The sequence below is a fragment of the Thunnus thynnus genome, chromosome 19 (genome assembly GCF_963924715.1).
Source record: "Thunnus thynnus chromosome 19, fThuThy2.1, whole genome shotgun sequence".
In the NCBI taxonomy this organism is placed as follows: Eukaryota; Metazoa; Chordata; class Actinopteri; order Scombriformes; family Scombridae; genus Thunnus; species Thunnus thynnus.
Genome location: NC_089535.1, coordinates 26,293,932 through 26,308,689, shown reverse-complemented (window position 1 = coordinate 26,308,689; position 14,758 = coordinate 26,293,932). Strand labels below are relative to the sequence as shown.

The following is a 14,758-nucleotide window of genomic DNA, read 5'->3' as shown; positions in this document are numbered from 1 at the left end:
GGTTGAAATGAGAAATAATTACTTTCATCACATGCTGGAAAAATATTAATAAGGTACATCTCTAACTTTGAGGGAAAAAAATTCTTTGTGAATCTGTTTTGGCACATAAAGCAGCTCTACTAATCTGCTGTCGTCTCCGATTCGACCATGTGGAGATGTGAAATATTAATGCGGCTCCTCTTCTTCTTCTTCTCTTTGATCAGAAGTCTGAGAACTCAGAAACACTCGGCCTCAGTCTGCAGCCGTCGTGCTGATTGTCGGCGCCGTCTTCAGGCCGAGAGGAAATCAATAAATCAAATGTTATGATTAAAAGAGCAACACGCCAGAGGACATTAAATAATCATGCAGGGAGGAGGAGGAGGAGGAGGAGGAGGATGAGGAGGAGGGAGGGAGCCCCCCCCCTTCCTCTGTGCTTACTGTTAAACTAACCTGCTGCTCTGTATTATTTTTCTTCATTAGCTGTGATTTTGGGGATTATTTTGTTGACAAGGAGGTATATGATAAAACATACATCTTTGTTGCTTTGTAATATGTTTAAAATATAAAATAATGTTGTAGAAGATGAATCAGGCTGCACAGCTGAGTGACTGAACAGAGTAAATGTGTTTTTATACTGAGAACATGGCTGCAGAGAAAGTTTTTAACATGCAGTGTTAAACATACACACCTGGGCCAGAACTGAACCAAAGAGGGGGCGGGGGGGACTCTTCTGTTTGTGTATTTGAACTTATTTAGAGATTGTCTTTGTTGAGTTGGTGCTAAACTGTCTTTGTTTTGAATACTTGTAGTCAGTTTTTAGTTTGTCATGTCGTCATGATTTGTCCAGCCAGTATAAATGTTCCACTGTTTCCTGTTTAGTTTTTTTGCATTTTAGTTTGCTGTATTTTGCATTCAGCTTTGTTTTGTTGAACTCAATTTTCTTAATATTCACTTTTGCTTTTTTGACAAAAAAAAAAACATGTTGAAATCTAAAATCTGCATTCTTGGTTCCTCAGAGTAGCATTTACTGTATGTTACATGAAAAAAATTTCCAGGATCAGATCTGGTGAAGACAGCGGAGTAGAAGTGCTGCTGGGTCTTTGTGGTGGTCACATACAGGTGCTCTTTGGATACTGTGAAGAGCTCATTGTATGGGTGATATATGTCTCAATCAAAAGTGTAAAATGCAAACCTCCCCCAGAACAATCCAAGACACACTGTAGGGTTTGTGCAAAATGAAAATGCCTTTATTTTACATGGCAGTATGTATATGTGGTAGATCTGCTGGTATTTGTTGCGGTCATGTGAGATAAACAGATAACATAACAAATTATTAACAAGAAGTTTATATTTAATATTAAGTTTCATATTAACATCATATCGAGTTCTATTTGTGTTTAGTTATCAATATTGCACAGAGTCAAACTTTCAGTTGAAAGTTTTGACCTTGATTTAACCGTGATGGTCTTTAAAAATCAAATGTTTAGTGATTCCTATCAGAACAAACAACAAACGCAGACAGAAGAGAAATTAAATATAAATACAAGACATTAAAAACATTTCCTAAAACGCTACACAGTTAAACAGTTTTTTATCTTTCAAACATTTAAGGTCACAGATGAATGAATCTTCCCCACCATCAAAAAATAAAGCTGCTATCAGTTTTAAAATGACTGATCTTATAACACAGAAACTCACATAAATTCAATAAATTAAACCCAAACTTAATAATTACTAATAACTTCAAACTTTGACTTTAGTTAGATTCACTTTATGATGTCAAAAACAAATGAAAATATTCTGCAATTTCAGCCTTTTTGGAGTTTTCTCTGTAGACAATGAGCTTTGTGCTTTTTTGTGAATTTTTCAGATTTGTAACCAGCAGCACTGCTTCATTGATGCTTTGTATTATTTCCTGGCGGTACAAAGCAGTAAAGCACAGTCATGAGTTGTATTTAAGCTGCTCAAACACAGTGAGAAACTGGAATAAACCAGATCAAGTTTCATATGAACTCAAACTAGAGTATAATACATTATGGTGGACAAAATGTAATATTTTCTCATTTTTATATATATTTTTTTTCTATGCAAAAAAAGGTATCTCTCTTTTAAAAACTTGCAACCTTAAACATTATAACATTTAAATTATACTCTTCAGAAATTTCACAAATTCACAAATACACAGAACACTCTTTGGCCTCTGTGTTCTCAGGTCTCTGCTTTTTACATGTTCAGCTGCGTTGGTCTATCCATATGTATATATAAAGTATGTGTTATACTGTACACACACACACACACACACACACACACACACACACACACACACAGAGTGTTGGGCAGTGTTAACTAGTGTGCACAGATGAGAAATAAAGCTGCCCTCAGATCACTGAGCTGCTTCTATGAGAGGAAACTCAGCTCACATGGAAATTCATCACTAATATTGATCTGAATTAGCATGAGCTGCCTCTGCCTGTGGCCATGTTCTCTCTGATGTTTGCTAAAACATATACATGTGTGGGGTTGTGTGTGTGTGTGTGTGTGTGTGTCTGTGCACTCAAACAGTCAGCTGCTGTGTGACTGAAGTGAGTTTAATGAGAAGAGACGATGGGCCCTTTAATGATGTGAATTATGAAAAACATTCTGAATATTATTTCAGAATATATATTTATTTACCCTCTTATCGCCGTCTTTTTCAGTCAGTGGGAAATTATAAGAATAAATCCCTACACTGTTACATTTGATGTACCCTGTTTTTTTTTTTTTTTCAATTTTTGTGAACACTGTGAGATTTTTAAATGTTTCATGAAATCAAAGGTTCACTGTTTATTTTAGGTTAAAATACATTAATGGTATAATAAAACATTTAATGAATAAAACAAGATTTCCAGTGGTTACACAGTGGCTAATTAAAAAAATGTATCTGCAAATTAATTATTATTATTATATATGTGTTTAATGGTAAACATATATATGTTTACATTTAAAGCTCATATTTATAGGCTATTTCCAGCATTTTTACACAGTATTTTTAAAAATACAGTGTAAAAGAAATAAATTACTAGAAATTAATTCCTTGTTTAAATAATAATACACTTGAAATACATTATATTTACAAATTTCATGATGAGTTTAATGTTTGTGGCCCAAATTATGCAAAATTATGATTTATATTGACATTACTCACAGCAGAAACAGTGAAAATATTCAAACCTCACATGTTTATGAATGTTCATGACAATTACAAGTTCAGTTGATTTTGCTTTTTATTCTTTTTTTTCTTGTTGTGATGAGGAATCCTTTATAAAACATTAGCTGTAATGCTGCCTGTAAAATTATGATGTATTTTTGAATCTGATTCACAAAACAATAAAAGTCTCTTTTTTAAAAATGACTCTTTCATCGCAGCTGGCTGGGCTTTAGCAAAGAGCTCAAGAATGTACTGTAATATATAAATTCATACAGGCGTGAGATGAAAGGCTATTAAATGAGTGTTTATTTAGAGTTGGAAATGCAGTGATAATGGCGTGCGGTCACATTTGAATACAGCGGGTCGGCTCTGCACGCGGCCATTGTGTTCCCATTAAAAGCTGATTTCACGGCCAACAGAACTGCAACAAAAGAGGCAGCAGGTCCGAAAAGTTTGAAAAGACTTGAAGAGAATAAAGGAGGAAGAGAAAGAGGAGGAGGTGAAGAGGGGGAGGAAATGGAGGAAGAACAGAAGGAAGAAGGAAGATGATGGAAGTGTTCTTCATTTTCTCAATGTTTTCCCAAAACTCTAAAGATGCTATACTTTTATTATGATATTATTGCATTTAAATGATGTGTGTGTGTGTGTGTGTGTGTGTCTGTGTGTGTGTGTGTGTGTGTGTGGCAGACAGAAACATAATCCTTTAACAGCTTTAGAAAGTCAAACTTCTTCCTGTTCCTGTTCCTGTAAACACATTTATCTTTGTCTTTCTCTCTCTCAGGCTCTATTTGTTCTCCATATATTTATCATCCATGTATTTATATAAATCTATATATCTATATACTAACTAACCATTTTCATCATCAATATATTACTTCAGTATGTCTTTAATTATACTTATTATTATACTTATATATATTAATCTTTACATCTCTGTCCTGTCATTTTAACATATCTTTTTAAAAATTCTAGATGTTTGAAAAGCTCTATTTTATCTCCATATGTTAAATTACAGTTCTGTCTTTTCTCTTTATATTTTACAATTCAACATTGAATTTTCTCTGTATAACTACATGTTTGTACAAAACCCTGTATATTTTCTATACACTGTATTCATTTCAATGTCTAAATTAACTTTTCTATCTATAACTGTATTATTTAAATATATCTGTGTATATACCTCTTATCATTGTATTTATACTGTATGTTTATAAAACTCCATATATTTAAGTACAATTCTGTATTTTCTCCTACAAATATCCCTATAAATCTGTTGTATCTCTCTGTGTGTATATTACTCTATATATTATCTCAGTCTATCTCTATATAAATATATGTCATTTATATTTATACATGTGTATGTGTACACAATACATATATTTTTAATTTTGATGTCTATATTATCTGTACTTACAACTTGTTAATCTTTTTATCTACTGTATCTATAAAATCTCAACGTGACTTTTTAAAAATCTAAATACATCTGAATATGTATTTCTTTATATCTTTATTATCTCATATATGTCTATAAACCTCTATTTAGGCACAATATGTACAAGAATTATCTTTACAAATTCATCTCTATTAAGCTCTACATTATCTTAATATATCTCTACATACATTTCTACATGATATATGAGCAGAGTGTGATCTATTCCATATCTCCAGAAAATTCTACAATATTTCTCTATATCACTCAAAGTCTATATCATCTCCATATATCTTATTTTAGCACTATGTAGATCTTTACATTACTGTTTTTCTGCATATGCATTGCATATTATGTGTTTCACCTACTTTTTAAATCTCTAAATGATCTCCACTTACATTTGCACATAATTTTCTATATAGGTATAATTGTCACTTCTGTACATTATCTCAGTATATCTCTATATAAATCTTCATAATATATGTAATATGATATACATAGCTTGGAATGTTATCTTTATGTATTTCCACTATCAATATATTTCTCTCTCTCTACAGTATATCCTCATATACTTGTTTGTATTCATCGATAGCTCTATGAATGTGTACATTATCTGCATTTATCTTCATAAAACTCAACATAATGTCTATCAATTTGTCTCCCACACAGCTTATCAACATGTCATTTATATTTAAGAGCAAATATGGCTGCCATGAAACACCAAAACACACAGAACAGGACTCACCAGCAACCAACCACTGCAGGAGGAGGAGGAAGAGTTTACAGCCGGACAGATGGACCCCCGTCCAAAAACTGCTGGGTCATTTAGAGGGAGAGAGAGAGAGAGAGGAGAGAGAGAGAGAGAGAGAGAGAGAGAGAGGGAAGGAGGATGACACTGGTTATAGAGAAAAAGAGAGAGAGCGAGAGAGTCAGTGGGACAGATGCGAGGCAAAGCGGAGCAGTGTTTGTCACTAACGCTATGGATTAGCATGTGGTCCCCAGCACAAAGCTGCAGATCAATACTGCTGCTCTGTACACAGCAGATGGCCCAGGACAGAGAGAGAGAGAGAGAGAGAGAGAGAGAGAGAGAGAGAGAGAGAGAGAGAGAGAACTGAGAGGAGGAAGCAGGAGGAGAAAACGTCCTGATCAGCCTGCAGCTTTATTCACATTTTACAACCTGCCGCTTGCTTTCAACCACAGTAAATACCACTCACCAGGAACCACAGCAGAGGAACCTGCAAGCTCTCTGACTCCAACTCTGCTTGTCTCTCTCTTCTTTTCTCTGTAAAACTGTTTCACAAGTTGAACAAAGATTCTCCTGTTTGACAATCATTCATTATTTAATGCATCTGGCTCTTAATTATTTGTATTTGCATTGTCTTGTCTTTGATTTATTTCTAGTATTCATTCTAATCTAGTTGTTCCTCAGTGTGTCTCTCAAAGTGTTTAATTAAATGATTGAAAATCAAAATAAAGCTTACATAATAAAGTGAAATCGTTCCTGAATGATGATGCACAGTAATGCTGAGAAACCTTTAAACAAATGTAACATTTTACTAGACTGTGTAAAATGTTCACACACATTTAAACAGTATAAATAATAGTTGTATATGATACTTTTGCATGATAGAAAAAAAGCATCTGTCTAAGGTCCCAGACAGGAACATTAGACCGATTTAAATATGCAGATGCTTTTTCCTGTCATTATACACTCAGCTGCTGAACTTCCAAAAAGACTTTATTTGGTGATCATTGATCTTCACATATTAAACTAAAAATGATAGTTATTTACAGACATTTGGGACATTTTATATTGAATGCTACAAAACATTGACACAGAATTGAACCATTAACTGCAAATCAAACATCAAAATCAATTCTTTCATACTTAAAAATTTTGAGATCATTATGTGCTATATTGTTTATGATTCTTTAACTTGTTATAACATGATCTAAACAGGAAAATGGCAATGGCACAAAATAAAGAATAATGCAGCTTAAAATAAATGTGTACATAATGTAACAAATGTAACAGACAGCTACCTTATAATGCAGATCTGAAACATACAACTTAAATAAGAAAACAAGCAGAAAAACAATAAATAAATAACCTGGGAAATACACACGGCAAAGGTAATTTCTCTGCAATTGTGACACAACATGACTCCTGACTGCACAGAGTGTAGATAAACAGGCTAATGATTATCTCAACAGACAGACAGTCAGTCAGCTAATGTGCTACTGTAATGCCATGATGTCTGCAAGCAACCAAGTGGCCAAACCTTTACCTCCATGTTCAATATCCCATCTTTAAATGCTTAAATAAAAATGTTCTTTCTCTACATAAATAAATGTACTTATTATTTCACATCATGGTCATGTTCCAAAACATCCCGAGAAAGAATGCAACACACACACACGCACACACACACACACACATACACACACACATACACATACACACACAACACTGCTGTCTGAGCACGTCAAACATGAATTCAGACTATCTGCATTGTGCTCAAACTGCAGATTAATTGAATGGATATGTGGATATATGTATTTTATTTGTATGCATTTGGTCTTTTCTTGTTTTCATGTTTTATTGATTGTGAGCAATTTAAAGAATATGGCTGACTGTTTTAGTTTAGACAAATCTCTGTGCTTTAGAGCTCCCTTATTGTCCAAAAACTATTAAAAACACATCAGTGAGCCACACTGTTGCACATGTTCCTTCATGACCATGAACACACACTGAAGTTTATTATGACTCAATACCACACACACTGTCCTGCTTGATGGAAAAACTCACTAGAAAACTACATGTATTAATGTGCAGCTGAAAATAGTCCTCAACAAACAGACTATTACTTCCTGTTTGAGTAACGTTTGCTAAGAACTACAGTGCCCAGCTGTTTTAGGGAATTTCTGAGCCTTTTTAAAAAGTGAAACTATATATTTGTGGGCTGTTATTGAATATTCAAGTCTTCTTGGGATTGAGTGCCATCAACAGGGTAGGGAAGTCAGAAAGTATTGAAAGATGGATGAAAAAAATAGTTTTGATTTGTTTATAACTGGTCAGTTGTGTCTCTCAGCCTCTCAGTATTTGCAGCCGCACATTAATGTGGAAAAGTGTTGGGAAACTTTGCAACTTTGTTCAACAACTACAGCTCCCATGATGCCTTGGTAGGAAAACTTGTGGCTAAGACTCAAGGGAACTGTGGTTAATGGAAGCAAAGATAATTGTAGTTTTATCTTTGATGAAAATGTTGAAATTTTAAAAACAAAAACGTGTTTATAAAAACTCTTTTTAAAATGATGAAATTCTTTCTGTGAGGGGGCGGAGCTTTAATCTTTGCCTAACAGTGATGGCAGCGTTTTTGTTTACATCACCATATTGACTCCAAAAACTCTTCACTTCCTCCTCCGCCTCTTCTTCCTCCCCCTTCTCCTCCTGCAGCTGTTCCTTTACAGCCTCCCTCCCCTGCCTCCTGATCCTGCCCCCTCCACCTTGCCTTCCGTTTTATCCCTTACATCCTCTTTCCTTTCATCCTCTTCCATCACCTCTTTAGCTCTCTTTTCTTTATCCCTCAGATTTTTACCTCCACTTCTCAATTCCTCTTTCTTCACCTCCAGCTCCTTTTTTATTACCTCATCCTCTACCACTTCCACCTGCCCTTTGTTTTACCTCATCATCTTCTTCTCCCTTCCTCCTCATCTTCTCCCCTCTTCTACCTCGTTCTCTTTCTTTACCACCTTGTCCATCTCTTCCTGTCCATCTACTTTTGTGCTTCTTCTCATTTTTCCTCACTTCCTCTCCCTCATTCAACTGCACCACACTCCTCCTCTGGCACTTCTTCTTCTTCCTTCCTCTTTCTTGCTCTTCTCTCTGCATTGTGGAACGTCAGGAGGAACACCAAATAGCAGCCACCTGTCCAATTGGCATCTTCTACAGTCTTTTCTCAGTAAGACAGCTGAAAGTTTTAAGGAGAAACAGACAGACAGACAGATAGACAGACAGACAGACAGGTCGTCCCTCAGCAGACCCCCTGCCTGTCTCTCTGACAGCTGATCAAAAGAAGAAAATGGGTCAGGCTTCTGTTCTTCTGTCCTTAATTACACAACAGTCTTTAAACAAAGCAACATCTGCCCAACTACCCATCCTGCTCCTCCTCCATCTCCTCCATCTTCTTTTCTCCTTTTTACATCCCCTCATCCTCCTTCTCATCACTTTGGTTCAGTGGATTTGGCAACACTTAATTTTAGGGGTTACGTAATTGCAGAATAATTACCTAACAATTTCCAGGACACCGTATTGAAAAGAGCTATAAAAATTGGTAGGGATTGTAAAGCCAGTGTTCAGTTGCTACATCTCCTATAATTAATTTCAATTCATTGTTTTTTTTTTTTAGGCAATGAACAGCATGTCAGCTCTACATGCAAAAATTGGAAATTTGTCAGCACACAATTCAATATATATGGAGAATGAAGTTTAAAGTAATAATTAAATAATGAATGAATGTTTACTTTAGCTAGATGAAGCTCTTCTCCAGGGAAATTCCTATTTTTCCCACAAATACAAAGAAATGACACAGTTCTTTCCAGGAAATGTCCTACAAAATTATTAGGAAATTATAGACCCATAAATAAGAATAAAGCATTACAATGAATGGCTTTAATTTTTACCTTTGTGTTATTGCTGCTATAGGAGGGAAGCTTCCTATTAACATTTCATAACCTTTCCTACAACTTCTGGAGGAAACAACTGATTTGTAACTTGCACAGGACATTTTGTGAATGTTATTTCAAATTCTGAAGGTTTATAATAAAATTCTTTTTTGTAATGTTCCTGAAGTCTCATGGGTAAACAAAGACAGAGCATTCTTTCAGGAACTATTTTACTGCCCATAGAACAGATTACAGATTTGTTCTTTCTTCCCTGCAAAAGTGTGTCAAGATATTCTGAGAATGTTGAGCTAGAAATTTTGAGGATTGTTATTTCAGTACAGAAAAATAATTAGCCTGCTTCCAGACCTCTGAATGACCTCCTGCATCTCTGATTTGTTTTAGTGATTCAAATAGATCTGATCTAATTGACGACTGTTTCCTCAGTTGTAGAAATAATCATCCAATCAGAGCTTTGTAGGTGGGATTAAGAACAGGGACATCCTCTTTTTGTGCCAGAGCCAAAGTGTGGAAGAGATCAATGCAGCTGTACAGGTTGATGTGTGTCGACTTACAAATTAACAACTCTTGAATTGACATTTTTCTTTGATTGACATGAGAAACATACAGTTAACTGCTCCCAGCAGCCACTGCTGCAGCTTCTGTATCAACTGAAAATTGTTAGTGGGACAGATACTTGCTACTGGTTGGTTAGAAATCTGCTCAAATGAAGACAATGTCAAACTGAATAAATTAAGTGAAACAAAATGACAAATCAGTCTGCTTAACAGGCTGGAAAAAAAACATTCACCCATCAAAACCACATTAAGAGCAATAAAACCAAACCACCTACACCACATTCTAGCTATTACTCAAAATATCTGTCCTGATTTAACAGAATACTAAAAACTATTTTGACCGAGAAGTTGTATCTGTTTATAGGTAAAAATAAAAAAAAAATGGAGCAAGAAGAAGGTCATTTCATTGTCTTAAAAAATGCTGTATTATACTGTGATTTACAATGATAAGGGAAGACAAAACTATTAGTAATTTAATATAAAAAAGGGGTGTCTGATTGTTTTTGTTGTGTCTTTATTCTTGTTATTTTATGACAATGGATCGGTGAGAGAGAGAGAGGGAGAGAGTTATTTAGCAGTCATTTGTCCTTGGAAGTGTAATGAATTGTAAAGTGAACGGGCTACAGGCCATAATGCTCTTTCAGTGCAGCTCCCACGCTCATCACTCCACCCAGAGACTGTCGATAACGTCCCAGCAATCTGCACTCAACACTGCAAGCTACACAGCTGCAAACATCTGTTTGAAACCACACAACTGCACTCACAGAAAAACTGCTTATCTTTTTTTGTTGTTTGTTTTTATTGTATTGTTGCTTGTATATGATGTTAATATCATGATATTTTGTGTCACGCCATGTATGTCACGCCATGTCATTGTTATATCATGACACATCACAGCATGTCACGACATATATCATGACATCATGTTTTTGTTGTGCCATGCTGTGTCACTTAATTCCATGATATACAAAAGTATGTAGCTTCACGCTGTTCATCGAGTGATGTTATGTCATATTATGTCATGTCACATCACATGAAATTCTGTCATAACATGCGATGTCATATATCATGTCACAGTATGCTGTTATGTTATATCATGACATATTAAGTCATGCCATGTGTCATATGATGTCATGATATGCCATGTCATATCATGTTGTCTGCGTTGCCCTGTTTCACTTCGTCATAACATGTCATATCACATTATGTTATGTAATGTGATTGTCATGTAATTTCACATCACACTATGTCTTCTCATGTTATGTCAGATGAGGTCATGTCACGATATCACTTATGAGATGTTTGATCTCATCTCATGACATATCATGTCATAGTATGTCATTTATATTCATTCATGTCACATCACATTTGGAGATGTTGATCCATCTCATGTCATAATATATCATGATATTTCATGTTATGTCACGACATCATGAGATATTATGTCGTGATACTTCACATACATTGTCAGATGTTTCATCTCATGTCATAAGATGTCATGTTAAAGTGTGTTGGGTCATGTAGTGTCATATCATATTATGCCATGCCATGTGTGTTGTGTCATTCATATCCTGTCACATTATGTTGTTTCATCTCGCATCATGTTATCTAATGTCCTGTCAGATCAGCTCATGTCATTTCACGTCATAATATGTTGTATTATGTCAATGTCATGTCAAGTCTTGTGCTATGGCTTGTCATTTAATGCCATTTTAAACTGTGATGTCAGATTTATCATCAATCTATTCTTAGTAAACTAAGAAAAACTCCATAAATGTATTAATTAAACATTATCTTTGTTAATAAATGTGTTAATAATGACGCATCCTGCATCATGTTGGCTGGTGTTGTATTATTGTTATTCAAGATTCAGCAGCAGTCTGGACCAGTGATTTCTACTATTCAATGGGTTTCACTTTCTATCTGTCCTTAAGCTGCGTTCATGTGCAGGAGAAAAGTCCGATATTCAAGGCGTCTAAGATTAATCAGTGTTGTGTTTGCATATTATTTTGTGGAAAAGTCCAACCTTCAAGATGTGGCTGGCAGTTTGTAAAGAAAAGGAAAAGGAACAGTTCTTCAGAATGGGAGGTTTTGTTGTCTATCAAGTCAGTTCTGGGTTTATCACAGATTTATCGTGTGTTATTTCCTGTCACCTTATTTTATCTCAACAATCAGGGGCAGCAGGTGATGAGGTAAGAGCTGAGATGAGATCAAATTTTAATGATCCCTGTGGGCAATTTGCTTCTTTGCAGCAGCAGCAGCAGCAGCAGCAGCAGCAGCAGCCGAGGGGAAAAACAGAATCCTTGATTTTCTACAAAGAATTCACAGAATAAATTATGTGTTTTTCCTGTTTCACATACAGTACAGTGCATGTTAACATTTGCAAGATGTAAATTTGCATCACTGACTCTCTGCACAAACACTGCTGGACACTTTCAGACACTGTGCCTTTCTGTATAAAGACTGAATTTCAGTCATCTGCCCTTTCATTTCAGTGTTTATTCATTTCTGCCCTAAGTAGACTGGAAAGGTTTCATCACACCTTGTTGCTCAATCTGACCATAAGAAGTAAGACTTTACGATATAGCACACTGAAAAATACCTAGACTAATAATACAGCAAAATTATGGGAAAACTATTGATTTTTGTAAATTTTAGAAAGAATTTTCAATGTATTATTTAATATTTCTAATTATTTGTTTCGTTCATTCATTTTTGTTGTTTCCATTCATTTTACTTTTTAAATATGTTTTGTATTCTTATAGATTTATTTTTCATGTATCATGATTACTAGTCCCTATATAAGAATGCAATATGTGATCTCCTTCAAGGACTTTACATGAGATAAGATAATTTAGCTATACACACACCATAAATCCTTATAATGATATCATATAAGTAGTCCATTGTAGGAATATACACGGATTCTGCGGATTTTAGGGTCTATTTCTAATCATATTTAAACATTAATAGGAGACACAGAACAGAATATGACCCTTTACACTTACATTCAAGTCCTGCATATAAATCACTGTAGTAATATTCCCTATCATAGGAATACTTTGCAATAATGAATTTTCGCTCAAATCCCACCCAGAGCAGCTTCACTGTCCACACAGCTGCATCCACCAAACACGCTCTCCAGGGCAGCTCGCCACGCCCTCCGGATCCCCGCTCGTCGCTCTGATTGGTCCGCTGCACCGTCAGTCAGGCGGGTGACGCCCCTCCAGCCTTGCACGCTTCCCCCTCTCCTCCCCCTCGCAGCAGGTTGGGTTGAGCTGTCGGCTAGGGGACCGTGGACAGCTCCCGTCTGAGGAGCAGAGCAGCACAGGAGGAGGAGAGGGCTGGATATGGGGGAGCCACCGCACAGGCCCGTACGATCGAGATAAAAACACTTTTTTTTTAATGTGCACATACCGGGGAAAATACACAAAGACACCGAGCTGGAGAGGCCTTAGGAGGACGGGGAAACAACCGAGGAAGTGAAGGAAAAGAAGGGATACGGCTACTGACCCATCCCGGCGCATCAGGGGAGAAGCAGCGAGAGAAAGGAGGAGGAGAAGGAGAGATAATTCCGCTCGACCTGATGGACTGAGAGGACAGATGAATGAAGACTGCCTACACTAACGCCTATAGATGCCTGGCCAAGGATCTGGACGCTTACGCCATGAACACGGACATGACAATGGACGGCATTGGCAGCCTGCATGGCGGGGTGGCGGTGAGCTCCGTGGCCCCTGATGCGGAGCTGATGAGCCACAGCCCGCACCACGGCCGCGGGAGCTCGTCGGGGGGACACGGGGCGGCGGCGGCGGCAGCGGCGTCCGCCCTGCGGATACACCAGGACCTGGCCGCCGCCGCCGCGTCATCCCGCTCAGCCATGGTGTCCGGCATGGCCACGATACTGGACGGCAGCGGGGAGTACCGGCCGGAGCTGTCCCTGCCGCTGCACCACGCCATGAGCGTGCCCTGCGACACGTCCTCTCCCGGGATGGGGATGAGCGGCACCTACACCACCTTAACCCCGCTGCAGCCGCTGCCCCCCATCTCCACCGTGTCGGACAAGTTTCACCATCATCACCATCACCACCACCACCAGCGGCTCCCCGGGAACGTCAGCGGGAGTTTCACCCTGATGCGGGACGAGCGGGGACTACCGGGCATGAACAACCTATACAGCCCCTACCACAAGGACCACATGTCCGGGATGGGTCAGAGCCTCTCCCCGGTGCTGGGCAACGGCCTGGGCTCAATCCATAACACCCAGCAGGGTCTCCACAACTATGGCACCACGACGCACGGAGGCCACGACAAGATGCTGAACTTCGACGCGCACCACACCGCCTCCATGCTGGCCAGAGGGGACCACCACCAGCACCGAGGCCTCGGTGGCCCGGCGGCCGGGATGATGCCGCACCTGAACGGGATGCACCACCCGGGTCACCCGGCCGCATCCTCGGCGGGCCACCACACCCACCCCCACCTCCAGTCTCCATCCCACGGGCCCGTGTTGGCTTCCACCCGGGAAAGACCGCCCTCCTCCTCGGGGACGCAGGGGGTGAACAGCTCGGGGCAGCTGGAGGAAATCAACACCAAAGAGGTGGCGCAGAGGATCACGGCGGAGCTGAAGAGGTACAGCATCCCCCAGGCCATCTTCGCCCAGAGGGTGCTGTGCCGCTCCCAGGGGACCCTGTCGGACCTGCTGAGGAACCCCAAACCCTGGAGTAAACTAAAGTCAGGCCGGGAGACCTTCAGGAGGATGTGGAAGTGGCTGCAGGAGCCCGAGTTTCAGAGGATGTCGGCCCTCAGATTGGCAGGTAAGAGCAGAAAAATAACTATCTGCGGTGCCAGGCTGGTGTTTGGGTTTGCTTTGCGCACCAGGACGAAACTAGGAATATATAAATTCAAATAAAACACATTGAC

The 14,758-nt window shown here is 38.4% G+C and overlaps 1 protein-coding gene across 1 annotated transcript in view; it reads left to right on the top strand.

Moving 5' to 3' along the window:
- Positions 1–13,163: 13,163 nt before the first annotated feature.
- onecut2 (one cut homeobox 2) overlaps positions 13,164–14,758 on the top strand; it is a 33,166-nt gene continuing 31,571 nt past the window's right edge. Inside the window, exon 1 of the mRNA XM_067575014.1 lies at positions 13,164–14,652. Within this exon, the coding sequence (XP_067431115.1) occupies positions 13,443–14,652 (1,210 nt within the window). The 5' untranslated portion in view covers positions 13,164–13,442. The remainder of the gene's footprint in view (positions 14,653–14,758) is intronic.